Consider the following 20,038-nt stretch of genomic DNA (forward strand, 5'->3'; position numbering starts at 1 on the left):
CTTTCCTAGGGGAAGCAGGACACACACACACACACACACACACACACACACAGAGAGAGAGAGAGAAAGAGAGAGAGAGAGAGAGAGAGAGAGAGAGAGAGACCTCCACCTCTCTTGTAATCATAGAAACCAAATCTTTCCCTTAAATCAGATTAGGCCAACTTTGTCACATGGACCAGTAAGAGTTACCAAGGTGACTGATACTCATTGATTAGCTTAAACTAATCAAGGCGGGGGTGGTGGGGTGGTACTGGATAAAACTGGTGTGTCAGGAAGCAGGGAGAGAGTGTGGATGTTGGGGAAGCTACCAGCAGTGTCCACACCTCCTTAAACTAGTCACTCCATTTCTGGGAATCAATCCTAAAGAAATAAGCAGAAAAAAATCAATGTAGAAAGATGTTTATTGCTGTGTTGTTTAAAAGACAGGAGGGAAGGAAAGAGGGGGATGGAGAAACAGAGAGAGAAAGAAGAAAATTGGAACTGATCTAAGAAGTAACTATATTGAAATGTTTCAGTTAATTATGCTACCTCTATACAATGGGATGTTTGGGCATCAAAACATTTAAACATTAAGCCCTCCAGCCAGTGTGGCTCAGTGGTTGAGCATCGACCTATGAACCAGGTCACAGTTTGATTCTAGTCAGGGCACATGCCCGGATTGTGGGCTTGATCCCCAGTAGGGGGTATGCAGGAGGCAGCCGATTAATGATTCTCTGTCATCATTGGTGTTTCTATCTCTCTCCCCCTCTCCCTTCCTCTCTAAAATCAATGAAAATATATATTTTAAAAACATTTTAAAAAAAACATTTATTTAAAAAAATTATACAAAATGTTAATGACATTGGGAAATGTTTGTGATATAAGGATAAATGAGAAATGCCAGGATGTAAAATTGTATTTGTAGTACGAATTCCATTATTTTTGTAGATGCATAGAAAAGAGATTGGGAGGAAAGAGGCTAAAGAGCTTATAGTGGCCACTGCTCAGTAGTGCAGTTAAGGGGGCCTCTTGCCTGCTTCTTTATACCCCTCTGTGCCCTCCCTTTCAAGCAGGAGGACCTCCTCGCAGCCCGCACAGGCTGGAGCCAGTTTTGCTCTCCCTGTTGTTATTATTGGCTGTGAATTAGCAATCGCTAACACTTACTGAATGTTTACTCTATGCCTGATGCTGTTCCAGGCACTTTCACAGGCACCGATTTAATCCCTAGGACAATCCTATGAGGTAAGTGCTTGTACTTCTTGTTTTGCTGAAGTGTTCACCGAAACCCCGGGTTGTTGGTCCCAAGGTCACACAGCTAGTGTGTAGAGCAGTGGTTCTCAACCTGTGGGTCGCGACCCCTTTGGGGGTCGAACGACCCTTTCACAGGGGTCGCCTAAGACCATCGGAAAACACATATATAATTGCATATTGTTTTTGTGATTAATCACTATGCTTTAATTATGTTCAATTTGTAACAATGAAAATACATCCTGCATATCAAGATATTTGCATTACGATTCATAACAGTAGCAAAATTACAGTTATGAAGTAGCAACGAAAATAATCTTATGGTTGGGGGTCACCACAACGTGAGGAACTGTATTAAAGGGTCGCGGCATTAGGAATGTTGAGAACCACTGGTGTAGAGGCCTTTGGAATTCAAGAGTGGGCCATTTAACTCCACAGCCTCTGCCTTTACCACCAAACCCCGTTGCTTGCCAGGGTAGCCATGTGCTAATAAGAATAGTTTATTGAGCCAGACTCTGTGAACACTCTTTACATTTATTTGCTCATTGAAGCCTCACACCTCAGAGAGGCCCGGTGATCTGCCTGAGGTCACACAGCTAAGTGGTGGCTGCAGTTGAGGGCCCAGGGGTCTGATGTGGGACCCCCTTTGTCTCTTTATCTCCCCATAGAGTTGCCTGAGGCTCTGCCGCCCCTGGGACCATGTTTAACGGGGAGCCAGATCCAGCCTCGGCTGCAGGCCCCAGGAATGTGGTTCGGAGCTCCAGCATCAGCAGTGAAATCTGCGGATCTCAGCAGGCCGGGGCCGGGCCCGGGACCACCACTGCTAAGAAGCGGCGTAGCAGCCTCGGCGCCAAGATGGTGGCCATTGTGGGCCTGACCCAGTGGAGCAAGAGCACGCTCCAGCTCCCCCAGCCTGGTGAGGGGGCGTGGGGCACCAGGGCGGGGCGGGACACCTTGCACCCAGGGACAAATGCTTATGTAGCACTTACCAGATACCAGGTGCTATTCTAGGTCCAGTACATGACCCGACTCATTGAATCCTCATGTAACGCTGTGAGGCAAGTACTGAAGCACGGAGAAGGGAAGTAAGATGCCCCAAACTACATAGCCAGTAGGAGCATTCAAACCCCAGCATTGGACTTCTGAGTTCATGCTCCTAACCATTACCCTGTGCCACGTCCATGCACGAACTTACACATTATTCAGCATTTGTTTATTAAACAGCTGCCAGGTCCTGGCTCTCTGCTAAGTGTCACAACTTCACAGGCACACACATTCCCACGATTCAGCCTCACGGTGATCTCTGAGTTTCCTAAGTACAAAGAGCCACACAAATGTAATTACACAGTCACACACATACATTACAAAGTCACACGAGAGAGATACACACAAAGACACATGCCTTGCTTGGTTATACCTGGTTATATGAATAGTGTGCTCAGTTGCTTAAGCAAGCCACACCCTACTGGCAGGAAAGGACAAGATAGTCATTCACACTGTACATGGTCACACATAAAGCCAGTCTTCATGCAATTCACACAAACACAGACAGACCCAGGTCACTGAAGTGTTCTCTCTCTCTCTCCCTTTCCCTCTCCCTCTCTCTCAAATACACACACAGTGTCCATGGTCACAGAAACATGTCACACATGTGTATACCCATCTCTCACAAAACCCCATATTCACACACTTTATCAGCTACATCCCGACAAGTGTATTATACTTGCTCAGACGTCTAGTTATGGAATCTCAGTTATGCTCAGAGTGGAGGGCGACCCACCTTGTCACACACAGTCACACCTGGGCCCTACATCACAGAGGAGCCAGCCCTCCCCGCCAAGACCTCCTCATTGTGTGGCATCAGCCCAGACACCAGCTGGTTGTGTATTAAAATCTCTTCCTGCTTATTTTTCTCAGAGTAACAACTTTCCTGAGAAACCTTCAAATAGGCAGCTGGACGGGGGCGGTGAGGGGGCGGGGGTGCCGGAGCATCCGGGGAGAATGCTCATCGAGAGTCCCAGTTGGGGCTGGGGGTGGGGGACTTTTCCAGGCCTTAAAATAGCTTTTTATAAAGCCCTCCACAGGAGCACGTGGGATGGTCTTTTCCAGCACGCAGGCTGTGATGTGGTTTCTGGCTCAGGGAAATGCTAAGTGAGAAGGGGGCTTGCAGTTATCAGTGCCCCAGGGTGGGCGGGCATGGCCCCTGTGAATGTCCACAGTGTAGGCCTGACACGACGGAGTCAGGAAGAGGGGGCCTGGAGATCCAGGAGTTGGGCCGGGGGAGGACCAAGGGGGGCATATTAAGGTTAGGAGGTTGAAGAGGTGTTGGGCCCCAGGAATCTGGCTTGAGAAGACCAAGCTCTGCTGATCTCCAACTGAGTCAGCTTCCGATCCAAAGGCTCCTTCGTGCCCAAAGCGATTTGGAGGAATGGTCTTTCGGGGCCAGGGCAGGGCCGAGTCACTAGGAGACAGTCCAGTGATCTGCCTGGGACTGTCCACCTACCTAGACTACCAGTCAGCAGGCAGAGATTGGAGTGGACACTAAGGAGACCCCCAGCCTCGAGGGGAGATGAGTGATGGTGGGGCTTCTGGATCACTTGTCCCTGTGGTAGGCAAGGGCACGGCTGAAGGTCTGGGGCCTGAGCCAGGGGAATACACAGATGCCCTTCTAACTGAAGGTCTCTATGAATCATCCAGTCACCAAATGTCAGAGCAGGACGGGCCCCTTGAGTTCATCGAGTCCAAGGTACTCATTTTATTGATGAAGCGTCGGAGCCTGAAGAAGGGACTCAAGGGGGCCTTTAGAGCCACACCCTGTCATTCACTAGCTGGGGACTCAGGCAAGCAACTTCACCTCTCTGAGTTCGCCGCCTCGTTTGTAGAATAAGGACAATAATCTGTGCCTCAGAGTTGTCCAGGGGATTAAATGACATAGGAGATGCAAAGGCAACAGCCTTGTACATAGTAGACACTTAATAACATTGCCGGTGTTATTATTATTTCCCACAGTCAAACAGGAGGGCCAAAAAGCAAGTGAGGTCTCTGGCTCTCACAGCCCCTTGCTTGGGGCATACCCCTCTCCCATCTGTAATTCCATGTCCCATTTGTTTTCCTCCCAAGCCTTGGAGTTGTCAGTGTCCTAGCTTGGGTGGGAGAGTCTGGCTCCAGAGGGATGTATGGGGCTGACTCACCTTGGGAATCAGCTCTGGAAACTCTCTTCTGGGCAAAGATCCCAGCAGGGTATCTCCGGTTGCCCCAGGTGGGATGGCTCAGTTCCCTGCAGGGCTAGGCTGTGTGAAGCGGGGAAGAACTCCTGTCCTGGACCCAGTCTTCTGGGCTCTGGGTCTGCCTTCCCAGGGGCCTCCTTCCTCCTAGTTTATCCATACCCTGCATTGGCTCAAGCTCCGCCCACTCCCTCCTCTTTGTTTCAAAGCCTGGACTATTACACCAGCCTTCCCTCTAGTTCCCTGCCTCCTGCCTACCCCTTCCAGTTTATTTCTCACATTGCCATAGAGTAGCTTCTAAAAATGAATCCTGGCTTCAACTCCTCATGGGACCCTGGGAAAGACACTTTCCCTTTGGGCCTGTTTCCTCTGGAAAATGGAGCTCAAAGGGACTCTCTCCAAGCTTTCTAGATCTAACATTCTCTATGTTGTGGGAGCAGTGAATGGGGTAGGGTGAGAGCTTTGGGGTCTCAGGACCCAGGTGGCTTCTGGCCTAGCCTTAGACTGGGTCCACACAGGCCATCCTGGGCTGTCCCAGCTCCTGCCCACATTGAGCTCTTTTCAGCACCGAGGACAGCAGCTTCTCATGGGCTCTGGGCTCTGAGTCAGGTGGGGAGAAGGCTCAGCCTCATTCCAGGAGATGCCATGGAGTGCTGTTGGGAGCTGTGACTGCCTCTCCCTTGTATGCAGTGAGACAGATGGGATGGTTCCTGGAGTCTCTCAGTCTCCGGCAACCACAGAATTATTGCAAGCAATTTGTCCCGTTTCTCTGGAAAGAGGCTTTATAAAGTTATTCCCTGGGTCAACAGAGTTCAGGCACTGGACAGGTATGAAACAGTAGAGAAATGTTCTCTAAGGTTGCAAGACCTTTCTCCCGACCCAGAAGACATGGGGCTTAGTCTCTGATGAATCACATCTCAAATCAATGTGGAATTGGTGGAGAAGAGTGAGAAGTAGCTCATCAGTAGACTGGGAGTCGGCCTTATGGATGTCTGGGCCTCAGGCTCCCCATCTGTGAAATGGCAGGGGCAGGGGGCTAGCCAAGGTGTCACTAACATTTCAAGGATTCTGTGATTCCCTTACTAGGCATCACAGTGGATTGGACAGGTCTGATCAAAGAAGGGAAATTTTCTCCCAAGTGGCCAAAGCTTTCCCAAGCTCTAGGAGAAGGGCACTGGGGTCATATGGAGGCAAGGATCTGGCTTCAGCTCAGGATGTGTTGTGTGTGGAGGATTCAAGGGGAGGGAGGGTCGAGTGCAGCTCCCACAGACCTGTCTGTCTTCTAACTGCATTAGCGGGGATTGGCAGTTAGGAGCCAGGGATAGGGCGAGTCCCTCAACGCCCATTGTTATTGCCCAGCCCTCTGTGTGTGGTGGGTCACGCACCATTTGTGGGTGTGCATCTATGTGTGTGATTGAATGGATAGGTTCAACTGCAAGTGTTATGGTGTGAAGGACACATTTCTGTGACAGAGTATGTCTTGTGTATGTATGATTAAACCCTGGAAGTACCTTTTGTGACTGCTGTATGAACATACTCATAACCTTGTATGTGGGATCACTGTCTTCATAAATGTGATTGTCAGCACTTGTGTGTGTCTGCTTATGCCCGTCGGTATGAAAGAAGTATAGGTGAGCTAACATGACTGTGTGTAAGGCAGGCAGACAGACAGACAAGTGAATGGTCTCATTGATTCCTGGATAGTTAGCTATTCCAATATCCCAGAAGCTGGGATGGTTTATGGTTTGAAAGGAGACATTTCTCCTTACCACCTCCCACTCCCAGTGCCCCACCCCCCTGTCTGTCTGCCAGTGACGCTAGCCCTTTTAGCCTTTCCTCTCCCAGTGGGACTTCCTGAAAGATAAGTAGGACAAAGCAAGAGGAATAAAGCACCCCTCTTCCCAGGGCAGGTCTTGAATATCCTCACCGTTGGATATGGGTGGGTTGCCAGGGTAACCAGCTCCCCCTTCCCCATTGTTTTTAAGGGGGCTTCAGTGCCTGCTTCATCCCCCCACCTCTCCCCATCCCTATAGCCAACTTCATTCTTAATTTGCCTGGGTCTCTAACCAGTGATAGCAAAGGGTTCCTCTGGTACAGTCCCTATCTGAGCAGCACTTCCCTCCCCACCAAGCTCCTCAAGCAGCCAAGCTTTAGCAGGGGAAATCCATATAAACCCTCAACCTGGCTTCTGTGACCCTGACGGCCCCAGGAGGGGAGGGTGTCTAGAGGGACCACATTGCAATGCTGAGTAGGTTGCCATGGAAACCCAGGCTGGATGGTGTGCTGCTAGGAGAGGCACAGTGTCCTATGTTCCCTGCAAGGCTGAGCCGTGGGGCAGGATGGGGGTAGAGGGCCCTGTGAACAGGAGACACAGAGACATGGGGGGGGGGGGCAAGTTCTCACTGCACAGCTTCTAGGGGTCTTCTACAGACCTCTTTTCAAAGCCATAGCCAACTCAGGCCGACCCAGCCATCCTCTCTTACTCTTGCTTCCCTAATCGCCTCTTCATGTCCAGACCCACCTGGAGAATGCATGTTAGTTTGGAGTGCCCAGGCCTCTCATCGGGGTTGTTATAGGGCCTGTGAAGGTATCAGAGAGGTGGCTGTGAGGTCTGAGCGAGACAGGTGCATGAGGGAGAGCAAATTCAGCAAAAGGCAAACTTTCCAGAAGAGGGAGGCAGGAACACAACCCTTTGGAGCAAAGGCTGAAATTGAGTGGGAAGGTAGCCGTCAGGGGAGCCTGGCAAGGATGATGGCCCAAGAGCTGCAGGGAGGGGAGGGGGGCTCTACCTGGTAACTCCACACACCCCCAGCCCATCGTCCCGATTCTGCCTCCAGCCATCTTTCTAATCGGCTTCGTCTGTGTCACTGCCCTGAGCAAGGCCAGGGGTCAGCTGCAAACCAGCTCTAGAGGTCATCTCAGCAATGCCCCTGTCTCCCGTCACAGCCCTGCCCACCACGCCCCCTCCCAAGAGGGTGACTTTGAGCAGCGCTCTCAGAGAGGCCTCGTTGGTGATCTGACCTTGTTCCCTCTCTGTGCTTGGTGTGGGGGACCGGTCACAGAAGGAACCACCAAGAAGCTGCGCAGCAACATCCGGAGGAGCACGGAGACAGGCATCGCCGTGGAGATGCGGAGTCGGGTCACGCGCCAGGGCAGCCGGGAGTCCACCGATGGGAGCACCAACAGCAACAGCTCCGAGGGCACGTGCGTGCAGCCCATCCCACCCCGGACCCTCCCTCCTCGGTCCTCTAGTCACAGAGCCAGAGCAGGGCAGGAAAATCTCCAGTTGGTTTTCCCACCTGGAGAACATCAACCCAGATGTCTGTGTTCCTGCGCCCCTACCTGCCTCCATTCCCCTCCCCCGGATGTCCGATGCCGGGGCCCCAGTCTTCCCCCAGTGGTCTGGGAGTGGTTCCTCCCTTCTGTATATTTCATGCTTCCCACCTCCCAGCACCCACACGTGGCCCCACTCCAGAGGAGAGGGTTTGAAAGGAGAAAGTGACTCCAATCCTTTAAATCTAGAACCGTTGTTATGTCTCTGATAAGTGGAGGTCTCACACGTGGCCTTGCTTGGAGCTCAGGGAAGGAGATGGGACTGGATCAGTTTTCCAAACTGTGGGTGGTAACTCAGAGGCAGGAAGTGAAACCAGCATTAGAAAGAGAAATAGAGATTCAGTTGTACCCTATGGAGTGAGAACGAATTGCCTTGTGGACTTCTGTGTCAGTTGTTTTAATGTGTGGGCGCACATAGGTCTGTGACATGAAATGTATTTCTTACATTTGACTGCGTGTGGGCTGCAGTCAAAAACTTGCAAGTCCCTCAGGTCTCCTCTACATTGTGAAACTACGGTATACAACTAAGATTTTTCTGATTTGGCCTCATTAAGGCACAATGATTTCAGGATTATTTAAGATTCTATGCTCATGTATCTCACTGCTGTACCTACAGCCATGAATGCAAATAGCCACTAGCATGTATTGTGTCTTACTGTATGCAGGGTATCACTGGGCACTTCAGATCAGTGCTTCTTATTCGGGGATCTAGTGAGCACTATCAGACCAAACACTGTCTCATTTAACTCTCGCTACGGTACTGAGCGATGTCGGTACTACCTGCGAAACAGACCAATAGGAGTGGGTGAGCCTGAAACCCCTTCCTGCGGTGGGGGGGGGGGGGGGGGGGGGGGAGACACACATGGCTTCTCTGACAAGCACACACAGCCTGTCTTCCTCCCTGCCTGTCACTGGCCCAGGGGGACTCAAGGCCAAGCCGTCCAGCGGGGGATTTGCTCTGGGACAACCTTGACTCTCTCTAGCCTTAGGGCTTTCTTTGGTCCATTGTAGCTCATGAGTGGACCTGGGCCAGCCCTCCCTCACCTGTCCTTTCTCTGCTGGCACACCCAGGACACCTTAAGGACATGCACAAGTAGCACTTTTCCCTCAGTGACAACGGCAGCAATAACTACCACATATTGCTTTCTGTTTGTCTGGAACTTTTCATGCACCATCTATCCCGATTCTCACCATAAACCCACGCAAGTTGGGCATCACTTCTGTTTTGTAGGCAAGTCTCTTACCACTGGACGCCTCTGTTTTCTCATCTGTAAAATTGGGTAATCGCTGCTGCCACACAGAGTAGTTGCAAGGATTCCATTACATGAGGCACGTGGAGCATTCAGTGCACTGACACATGGTCACATGGTCAACTTTCAGTCACTGTCGGTTTTTCTTATTACTGCTTTCCAGCACCACCACCCTCCCCCCAGACACACACAACCATGGGGCACCTACCACCACTCGTCATTAATCTGAACCCTATAATTGTGTTAATTTGGACTCTGGCTGTTTAGGGCACTACCTCATTTATTGACTTGATTTCAAACTGTCTGTCCCCAGCCAAAGTAGTACACTACACTATGTAGAGGGGAAACTGAGGCAAGAGGGGAGTGCCCAGTGCCTGGGAGGCAGAGCCGCTGCATCCCACCAGCCAGATGCCCTCACGTGGCCCTCTGCCTCCTTCCCCAGGTTCATCTTCCCCACCACCCGGCTTGGGCCCGAAAGCCAGTTCAGCGATTTCCTGGATGGGCTGGGACCAGCCCAGATTGTGGGGCGACAGACGCTGGCAACTCCACCAATGGGTGAGTCTTCGTGAGGGTAGGGCGAGTGGGGTGATGGCAGAAAGGGTGAGATCAGCAGAGCCCTGTGTGACCCGAGCCTCACTCAGGCTTCCCTGCCAGCACAGAGTGAGCACAGCACTCACGCATCCTCCCTCCACAGGGGGGAAGGCCACCGCAGCAGCTCTCCCAGCACATTCCTCCTCGCTCCGCTCCACCACACTCTGCCGGCTCTGCTAAGTGCTGGATGGGAAATGGTGAACAGATCATCAGGGCATTGGTTTTCAGGGGGCCGGCTCTATCGCCAGTTCTCCGAGTGGCCTTGGGGAAGTCTTCTCTGAGCCTGTTCCCTCATCTATAAAATGGGAATAAAAATACCTGCCTTCACTATCAACAATTGATTGAGGGTTGTTCTTTTATTGAGGGTCGGGGGTAGGGAGGTTCATGCTTTGCCTGAAGTATTTCATTTGATCCTAGGGACTGTGTCTTATTTGACTTCTAATAGTGTCTGGCACCTGGAAGCCTTTAGTAGTTTTTCATCCCCCTTTCCTGTAGCCAGGAGTAGCTCCTGAAGTCTGTGCTGCAGTCCTGGCTCCTTCCTCAACCTCTCCCTTAGCTAGTGGATGTGTTGGCTCAAGCAGCTGCTCCGAGGCATAGCCTCCCCAGAGACGCCTCCTGGCCACCCTCTTCCCCACAGTCTGACTCAAGCAGTGTCTGACCCAGACCTCTGCACTGACCTCAAGCACACAAGGAAGCTGAGTGCAGACAGCACCCTGCTGTGAGCCATACAGTGAGCTGGGATTTCATTCCCGCCAGGGCTCTTCCCACTGCACTGCCCTGTCTTCCTCCCCCTGCTCATTCAGGAGCCTCTCTCTGTCTGCGGGAAGAGGGGTGCGCCCACAGGGTGAGCTGAGCGTCAGCTCTTAGCTGGCTCTTGGGCTGGACTGGCTAATTATCAGCACTTGCTTTCAAACTCTTAGGGGCCCGGGAGTCTGCTTTTCCCAGCAGCCCTGAGCCCAGCCAAGAGCTGGGAGGCAGTGAGAGGAGCAGCCACTTCCACTAGGCAAATGCGCCATCACAGCCTAGAATTATGCGTGTGGTGCCCTCTGGTGTCCCAAACTGGGAATGACAGGTTTGTGTTTGCTCATCTTGGGGGTGTTATAATGAGACAGGAGATTAATTCCTGAGACATCCCCCTCCACTTCCCCGTGAGGAGGTCAGGAAGAGTAGAGGAAGGGGGATGAATTCCAGAATGTCTTTGTTTGTATTTGCATCTTCCCAAGTATGCAAATACAAGCAATTGCATAATGGCTCAGAGAATCTAACATGGGTACCTAAGCCCACAGTCAGCTCTATTTTAGTTTTGCTACATCAGGCTATGATTCTGCACTGCTTGGAAGAGTGTTCCAAGTGACTAATGCTAAGAGTTCTAGAAATCAGATAACTGACACGATTCCACACATAGAACTTGCCCCAGCTGGATAATCCGTTTTGTGGGAGCACAGTGAGGAGTTCTCAGTCCTCTGCTCCCAGGAAATCTGCCGGCCTTCCCTTCATCCTTTGGTGATGATGCAAGCAGGCCCTGGTTCCCAGAGAGTAGCTCCTGTCCTGGGCAGGCTCATATCTCAGCATCCCTTCAAGCTGATAGTCTTTGAATATTTGACATGTATTTAGGGGAGTGGCTGAGGGCTGCTGTGTAGAAGATGAATAAGAGCCCCTGAGCCCACAGCCTCCCTCTGTGTTCCTGACTCCAGAAGCTCTGCCACCAAACTTGCCTATTCTGCTCAGTAAAACAGGAGCTTCTCAGTTAACCACACGTAGATGAGCATTTGACAGCCACTTTTGGTCCCCAAGCATGTCCCTTGAGGGTCATGCCCCCACCCCACCCCTAGGGACCCATTATTGTGTTCCTCGGCTGCTCTAATGTGTCTCCTAAGGCCAGTTCTCCCACATGCAGTTTTCTTCATCTCATGCCCTTTCCAGGTGGTAGTGCCCCTGCAGGCTGGCATTCTGCACAATGGCTCATCTGGCTCTGCCTGGACTGTCCCTCTTCTCCCTTGCAGGGGATGTGCATGTTGCCATCATGGACCGGAGTGGCCAGCTGGAAGTGGAAGTGATCGAGGCTCGGGGCCTGACCCCCAAACCTGGCTCCAAATCTCTCCCAGGTGAGGCTGAGCAGCTGGGAGAAGGATTTTGGAAATGGGTCCTGCCAGTGAGGAGGATGCTGCTGAGGTCTGGGTCTAATGAGTCCTTAGTTCCCCACTGGCCTAAATCAGTATCCTCAACACCGGAGTCACCACTTGCCCAAAAGGCCAGGAAATAGGGGTGGGGGTGGAGAAGGACGGAGGAGTCAGTCTCTTTGACCTGCTGTCCACCTGCCAGCTCGTCCTACTCACCTTCTCACCTCCAGGGTCACCTGGGGGTTGGGGATGGGACAGGCCATGGCAGTCGCTCCTGACCCCTCCCCATCGTGCTTTCTCCCATCCCTTAGCCACCTATATCAAGGTTTACCTGCTTGAGAATGGGGCCTGCTTGGCCAAGAAGAAGACAAAGGTGGCCAAGAAGACCTGTGACCCCCTGTACCAGCAGGCTCTGCTCTTTGACGAGGGGCCCCAGGGCAAGGTGCTGCAGGTGAGTGTGAGAGGGCAACGCTCAAGACTGCAAGTCATCATTTGAAATCCGTTTCATTTATGACACTTCCTGTGCCAGGTACTAATGCCAGGTGCGTTAATATGTGTTGCCCATTTATTTTCATGACCCAGTGAGGTGTGATTGCCCCCGGCTGGTTCATAAGGAAACCAAGGTTTGGAGGGTAGCTCGACTGCCAGGTTCCACCGGGTGCTGGTTCATTGTGCATCGGCTCCACACCAGGCTGTGAGCTGCTTTCCATTGTGACCTCGCTCCATCCTCCAGATGAACCTGTGAAGCAGGTGTGACTCTCCCATTTTACAAATGAGGAAACAGAAAGATGGAGTGGCTGGCGTGAGGTTTCAGCTGGGGACTTGCTGAGCCGAGCTGAGCCCAGGTCAAGGTGACTCTCACCCCTTGAGAGTGACAAACCGTTCACCATGGTCCCGGGAGGGAGGGATCATCATGCCTGTTTCATAGATGAAGTGCCTGAGGCGCCCAAGTGGTTACGGGGATAGAGCACAGTGGTGGTCTCTGGGTTCTGCCCTGGGTTCAGGTTCTAGCTTGATCACTTACTAGCTGCAGTATGTGGTGAAGATCAAATGAGAGATGCCTGTGGAGGGCCTCACACAGTGCCTGTCACACAGAAGGCTACTCGCTAACTCTGAACAGTGGTGGTCGCGGTGGGCTGTCGGCCTTGCCTGAGGCCACGGGTGACAGAGGAGAGGCTTGAGCCAGGGGCTGTCTGAGCTGTGGGACTTCTCATCCATGACTATTCCTCTGGGCTGAGGTGGTTCCATAGCAAAGGCACTTGGAGCTGCAAACAGTAAGAACTGACGAGCCCTAGGGTTCTGTGGGGGAAAGTTTGGTCTTGGTTGTCCGTTTTTATATATATCGGAATTCTATTTTGAAAAAAGAATTCACCAATAAAAACACAAGTTCGAAAATGACTGAGCTAACCTATTCCCCTCCCCCAGTTTTATGGATGGATGGGAACACTGAGGTCCAGGGAGGGCAAGGGGCTTGCCCAGGCCCCACCGTGAGCCGCAGCAGAGCGGGACCTGGAGTCTCCATCTGCTCCTTCCCGGAGAAGGCTGTCATCTGGGATGCTGGGAGCTCCAGAAGTCAGACCCAGGGTACATGCCCAGCTCTGTCACCAGTGACTGTGTGTCTTTGGGTTGGTTCATTAACCTCTTTGAGTGGCAGTTTCCTCTTTGTGGAAATAACACACGGCACCTCTACCTGGATGGGTGCAACAACGGAGGTGATATATTTAAAGTCTGTAGGAGCCTGTGTGAAGTGGGCGGCAAGTTGTTTGAAGTCAGTCCAAGTTTCAGCTCTCTCTGTCCCATCCATCTGTGCCCTGGTGAAACCTGTAGGTTCCTGGGCCCAGTGCCCAGCCCTGGAGTCGGGGAGGTGGCTCAGCTCCTCTTTCTTCTCCCACTGGTAGGTGATCGTCTGGGGAGACTACGGCCGCATGGACCACAAGTGCTTCATGGGCATGGCCCAGATCATGCTGGATGAGCTGGACCTGAGTGCCGCCGTCACCGGCTGGTACAAACTCTTCCCCACATCCTCCGTGGCAGACTCGACCCTCGGATCCCTCACCCGGCGCCTGTCCCAGTCCTCCCTGGAGAGTGCCACCAGCCCCTCGTGCACCTAAGGACCTCAGGAAGAGGCTGGATGTGGTGTGGGAAGGGGTGCCCCCCCCCCCCCACCTTGTACATAGTCTTCACGTCTTTCTGGCCCCTCGCCCTGCTGCATGCCTGTTGGCTACTGGGCTCGTCCCAGCTGGCGGTGGAGAGTGTAGTGTGTGTGTGTGTGTGTGTGTGTGTGTGTGTGTGTGTCTGTGTGTGACCATGTTATATCTGTTTATTTGTCTGGGTATAGTCAGTCTTGGTGACTACATGGGCCAAAATCCATGTCCTTCTGTGTCTTGTTGAAAAGAAACCCAAATGAGTGTTGTGTATACACAACACCCCCTCGGTCCGGGGATGGAATGGGGGGTGGCCATTGGTCCATCCTGCCTGGTCCTGTGCCCGGGGCAGAGCCTGAGTGTCCCTGCCTGTTCCTTCTCTTGGTGGTCCCTGCTGAGTTTTCTGTCTCGTTCTTTGTTCCACCTTTGCCTCTCCCAGCACTGCTACCTTTTTTGAGGAATGTAGCATCCACTGCAGCTGGCCACGCGAGGCCCCTCTGGGAACCCTGACACCCCTCCTCCGGCAGCTTTGCCCACTGAATGCGTCTGCAGCATGTAGCATGCTCGGCTAGTGCCCTGGCCAGGGCCTGGGAAGCAAAGATGCCTGGGGAGCTGAGGGCTTGGAGATTGCTTCCTCTCTCGGGCTGGAGCCGCCTCCTTCCTACAAGCAAAACACGGGAGGTCTTAGTTTCCAGGGTTGCTGGCCAGACACCTTAGGGGGACGTTCCGGTACCTCGCTTAGCACTGCTCTTCACCTCCTGTCTCCCTCCAAGCCACCGCACCTCTGACATGCCAAAGGAGCTCTCCCAGGGGACCCCAGCAGGTGTGGACGGGAGGTGTGGCCATCCAGGAGGCTGCCTCAGTGGGGATGTAATCTGCCAAAGCAGACAGTCCCTGGAGGCACCTATGTCCTCCCCAGGCGTGGAGGGGTGGCCCTGTCCCCACAGGGCTCATCCTGGTGGGGCCTGGCCTGTGAGGAGGTGCTGAGGGTGGGGCTGTTTGCTGGGTCAAGGAGGGCAGGGCTGACTTGCTCTGAGCCACCGTTGAGAATCCTGTCTGGGGATTAGCTGCCTGACGTTCATTTGGGGCTCTCTTCTGCTCGTTTCTAGACCAGGGTGCGTCTGGGAGCTCAGACTCATGTGGGCTCCAGCCTCCTGGCCCCACACAGCCTGGCTCTGGACTCTGGTCTGCCACAGCCACCAGCTCTGTACAAAGCAATAGTCATGCTCGGCCTCCCTGCCTCCCTGAGCTCTCCTGCTGCCCGCTGCCCGCTGGAGAGCGGCCTGGCCTGCTCCAGGAACCTACTTGCTCTGCTTTCATCCCACCCATCTGGCTGGAGCTTCCCAAAGCCGCTCACACTCTGACTTGGTCTGCAGGCTGGGTCCTGAGGGTGGGACCAGTGCGTGGACTGAAGTCTGGCTCAGGAATGCCCAAATCTGTCCTCTCCCTCCTCAGGTCGAGGGTGAAAGGTGAGAGTTGCCCAGGAGCCGGACATAGCAGCCCTTGGATCCGTGTCTGGGGAGGAAAGAGTGGCCAGGGGGTCACGGTATGGGGCAGGCTCTCTCTTCCCCAGACATCGTCCCAGTGCTGCAGTGACTCCAACCATGTACCGGGAGGCAGTGCAGGCTCAGAGCCTGAGTGCTTGGTCTCCATCTGTAACCAAAAGCAGACGGGCATGGAGGTGGGTTCTGAGGGAGGTGGAGGGAAGCTCTCTGGAGATACCGCCATCTCCGCCAAGGGGCCTCCTTTTGGGGCAGGATCCACCTTTTCTCCCAAAACACAAGGGGAGGAAACCAGGACCCTGTCATTCCTGCCCACAGATACAGAATAGGTAATACGGGCAGTAAAGAAACAAACACAGCGAGCGCCTGGCCCCGAGCCTCCATTCTTGTGTCGGCATTGGTGAGTGGAAGACCCCTGGTGAGTGGAAGAGAGGGAGGGGCAGCTGGGTCCCACTTTCTCTTTCTGCAGAGATTCTCTCCCACTGTCACAACTGGGTGATGCCTGCTTTTCTCATGTTTCTACAGTGAAACAAAGGGCTCTGTGCTCTTTGATCTGAGGGTGGGGAGAGGGAGGGCCCGCGCTCACGGAGGTACTTTATGTCCTGTCAGTGATGTGCTCACCTCGAGAGAGGTCGCCCTCAGGATGGTGTGAAAACACACGCGGGTGGTGGGCTTATGGGCGGAAGTGTGGACATCTGCTGATGTGGCACCGAATGGCGATCCTCAGACCATGCAGCCACCCCCAGGGGAGGGGGGGACGTCACCCTCATTCCTCAAAGGGCCCAGAAAGACGTGAGAGAAGGTGGGAGCTGCCAGCAGAGAGGCTGCCGCTGGGTAGCTGGAGGCCGGTGCCCCTGGCCTGGGGGGCAGGTGGGTTAGCACAGGGGAGGTGCCAGCCAGAGGTGGGGCCTGATGTGTTGATAACGGGCTGAGCTGCCTGCAATCCCCAGCTGCCAAAGTCGCCCAGCGGTTGGCCCACTCCACAGCTCCATCTCTAATGGGCAGTGATCCCCCACCCCCACCCCATGTTGACCTTGGGATGATTCTTTTTAACCCTTTGTACCAAATAAGTGACTAATCCCCACCTAGAGTTGCCCCCAGGAGGGTGGAGTCATGTGAGGCTGATGTGTGTGTGTTGGTGACCGGCTGGATGTAGGGGTCTGTTTCTCAGCACCCTGGGTGCCCGTCTGAGAAGCAGCTCTATTAGCCGTCGCAGGAGAGGAGGGAGCTCAAGTGTGACTCCGGCCGTCCCTGGGGGGATGGTGGGGGAGGAAGGAACAAGATCCCCCAGAGTTCTCCCCAACCTGGGACCAACTCACTGCCAGGGACAGTATCCTGGCCCCAACCCTCCCCCCCCCCCCCCCCCCCCCCCCCCCCCCCCCCCCCCCCACCCCCCCCCCCCCCCCCCCCCCCCTTAGCCCAGGTGAAGCCCAGAGCTGATCTCAGACGGGGGCTCTGTCACTCCATCTCCCTCTGCTCAGGCAGGTTCGTGGGGGACGTGGCGGAGAGAGAAAGGCCCTGCAGCGATGCTGGGCTATGGGCAGAACCGTGATGAATGATTCAGAGCGCTGTCTTCACATTTCTGCTCTGCTGACTCCGTCCCACTCCCTTCAGAGATGGCTTCCCTACCGGGAGTCTGTGATGGGCCTTCGGGATGAACCAGGCTCCACGAATGGGCCACGTCATGGTTTGAGCAGGGGGATGTGACCCTGCAGGAAAGACCTGTCTCCAGAATGACTCCTCATCCAGGCAGTTTCACCACCAGCTCTCCTAGGAAAGGCACCCCTGGGAGGCCGCCGTGTGCAGCAAGCCCCAGGCGTGGCCAGGACTGGCCGAGGCAGAACCTAGGAGCTCCAGAGAGAGCCGCTCATCACTCGCGGGATCACTGCCCGTTATGGCACTGAGGCCAAGCCAGTCCTCCCCGGGGCATGGCACCCACCAGGGCAAGCCTGCCCCAGCTCTTCTTTACTGCCAGCCTTGAGGAGAGCAGAGCACCCCCCTTTAAAGACAATAGAACCCTCCAAGAGAACTTCTTTGGAAATGAAATGTAGCACAATCTTAGACTGCGTTACGAGGAGCCCTGACACCCAACCAGGGTTCTTGCTCTTCACCTTGCTGCCCGGGAGACCTGTGCTCCTCCCCTGGGGCTCCAGAGCTCCTAATACCTCTGATCCCCCGTCTCCCTCGGCCCAGAAAGCAGCACGGCTTCAGTGAGGCTGCTGTTCTATTTCTCTGATTGCTCCCTGCACTGTGCAAACTCTGCAAGAAATTGCTGCCTTTGCTTGACATTGTAATGAGTTGTCCGCCACCTGAGGGGAGGGAGATGGCGCGTCATTCAGGGCCAAGGGTTGGTCCTGCAGTGGCTGCAAGGAGGTGGGTAAGAAGAGGCCCGCTGCCCTGCTGACCCCTCCCTTTCTCACCCCCTCCTCTGCATCCTCTTCTCCAATATCCTGACACGTAAAGAGGGTCTTTAAAATGCTGCTTCCTGTACTGCGTTGTCTTTCACTGGATGATCAGGGAGGAGGTGGGAATGCGGACTCATTGTCCCCTGCCTTCTCCCTCAAGTCTGCTTTCACTCAGGTCAGAAGAGATTGGGGCAAAACAAAACAATCATGATTGATGGGCAGGGGAGCCCCTGCCCCATCAGGTGAGGCCTGATCGGGGCTGCATCGACCTGGTCTGGCTGGGAAAGGGTTATTTGAAAGAGTGCCTGAGCATCTCAGAGCAATGTCAGTGATGCCAAAGAGAGCAACTTGGCCTCCTTGGGCACCAGCTCTGTGTTGGTCCGCCTGACGGTGGGACCTTGTTCTCTGACAAAAGGGCTTAATCTTTCCATGTAGCAAAGCAACTCCCCCCACCCCCACCCCCACCCCTAGCTTGGGCTTTTGTGGGCCCAGCACGGCTGTGCCTGTGAGGGAAACCACGGCAGAGAGAGAGATTGCATTCTCTCAGGGGCCTAGACTGCTCATTGAGAAGCGTAAGTGCTTTGGCAAACCCTTCCAGCGCTCTGGTTGGAAGCTTGGCCAGTAAGGACAGGGGCTTTGGGTCTAACAAGGAGTTCACCCCAATGCCAGGAAGACCTGTGGGACTGGGTTCCAGAGAGCTGGGCTAACAAATGAGCCCTGGGAACTCCAGGGGCAACAGAGCATCTACCCCATCGGTCAATGGCCTGGACAGCTGGCTATAGAGCGTCAAAGGCTGTTATAGGAAGTTTGCCAGAAACCGCGACCATGCGCAAAAGACTTCTCACTTTTCTGGGCCTCAGCTTTCTCATCTGCAAAATCAGAGCATTTGCTAGTTGCTGCACGGTTCCCTCCAGGTTTTGAAAGTCTGATCTGGAGCTGATGAGGGTTGAGCCTGGTGCACCTGGTTCCACGGACTGGTTTCTTCCAGCCCTGGGTACCCAAGCCGGGTGCAGGTCCTCATCCGTCCACACCCAGATGCTGCTTCTGACTAGAACTCTGGGAACCCTAACAGACTGCTCCCACCTCTTTGTGGCTCATTCTTTCTTATTCTTGTGTAATGATGAGAAATGATTAAGAGGTGTCTACAACGGACAATTTTCAAGGTGCTGATGTGATGTTACAACCTCAGCTGCATCCTGTAGGTTGGTACCCCCACCAGCAGTTGGTCCTCGTTGCTGCTTCTAGAATGACATCGGTGGGAGAGTCGAACATGGGAGAATTTTAAAGGAAATGCTCTCTGATGGGAGGAGAGAGGGAACGTCCTGTCCACATATTTGCTTCTTAAAACCACTCCTCTCTCCAGAATGTCTTTTACCAGGCGACATCTCCTCAGGCTGAGTGGCTGCTTCCTTGGGATAAGTTGGCCTGATTGTTCGATCTGCTCCTTTAGAATGTAAATTCATAGGAGGAAGGAACCCTTTTTCTAGAATATCCAAATGCATCCTGCAAAGAGAGAGAGAGCTGATAGGGACTGACAAGCACACTGTTTAGATAAGAAGCAATTCGCCTTTTATATCTGTGCTCCTATACACTTTCTATGTGCAGCATCTTTCCAAACTGGCTGTGGCTCCCGGGTGGCAGGTGGACAGCTGGGAAGGACTTGCCAGCCGTTCGTACAACGTTCTTGCCAATTCCCTTGAGGAGAAAATTCTTCACATGGCTTCTGCATGTACAGTATTTGGGCAGCAAAAAAAAAAAAAAAAAAAAGAAAAAGATTAAAGTTGGTTTAAAACTGGTTTCATGTGTTGCTTTTTGAAGATGGTTCTTAATGCTGGGAGAAAACAGGGTTCCAGGTGATTGAAACAAGGAGGAGAGGGGTGCCTTGGCTAAAAGGCAGGAGAGAGCAGTACATCTCAGGGAAAAGGCCTTGAAAACATACGGCCTGGGTTTCTGACTCCCACTGAGGATCCCTGTTGCCTCAGTGATGTCCTTGGGCCATAGAATTTGCGGGTGCGGGCAGCTTCCAGGCTCTGCCTCCAGGCTCCCCGTTTACAGGCCCACACAGCCTTCTATTCCCACAGACTTCACAAGGGAGTCCCAGAGCCAACTAGAGGGGAAGGTAAGATGGAGCTAAGGGCACTGCTTACCACCCACTGTTCATTTCCTTTTGAGCGCATGTGTCTAGCAGCTCCGCTCCAGCACGTGGCTGGGACAGTCTTGCTTATTTCAGCCACAGTTGACA

At 53.5% G+C, this 20,038-nt stretch overlaps 1 protein-coding gene across 3 annotated transcripts in view; it reads left to right on the top strand.

The window, feature by feature from the left end:
- Positions 1–19,618, top strand: part of RIMS3 (regulating synaptic membrane exocytosis 3) — a 39,837-nt gene extending 20,219 nt beyond the window's left edge. The window contains exons 3-9 of one of the 3 annotated variants that reach the window (XR_011470233.1): positions 1,896–2,143; positions 7,514–7,655; positions 9,477–9,589; positions 11,629–11,730; positions 12,057–12,196; positions 13,644–15,791; positions 16,873–19,618. Coding sequence is in view for 2 of the 3 variants with exons in the window: in XM_070405009.1 (XP_070261110.1) it covers positions 1,927–2,143; positions 7,514–7,655; positions 9,477–9,589; positions 11,629–11,730; positions 12,057–12,196; positions 13,644–13,856 (927 nt within the window). In the remaining variant the exon portion in view is untranslated. Of the gene's footprint in view, positions 1–1,895; positions 2,144–7,513; positions 7,656–9,476; positions 9,590–11,628; positions 11,731–12,056; positions 12,197–13,643; positions 16,749–16,872 lie in introns of those variants that run through there. The other 2 variants (XM_070405009.1, XM_070405010.1) reach the window with 2 other exon arrangements.
- Positions 19,619–20,038: the final 420 nt, after the last annotated feature.

This window comes from Myotis yumanensis, unplaced genomic scaffold, assembly GCF_028538775.1.
Source record: "Myotis yumanensis isolate MYYU_CA2020_CCGP unplaced genomic scaffold, mMyoYum1.0.hap1 SCAF_2, whole genome shotgun sequence".
NCBI lineage: Eukaryota > Metazoa > Chordata > Mammalia > Chiroptera > Vespertilionidae > Myotis > Myotis yumanensis.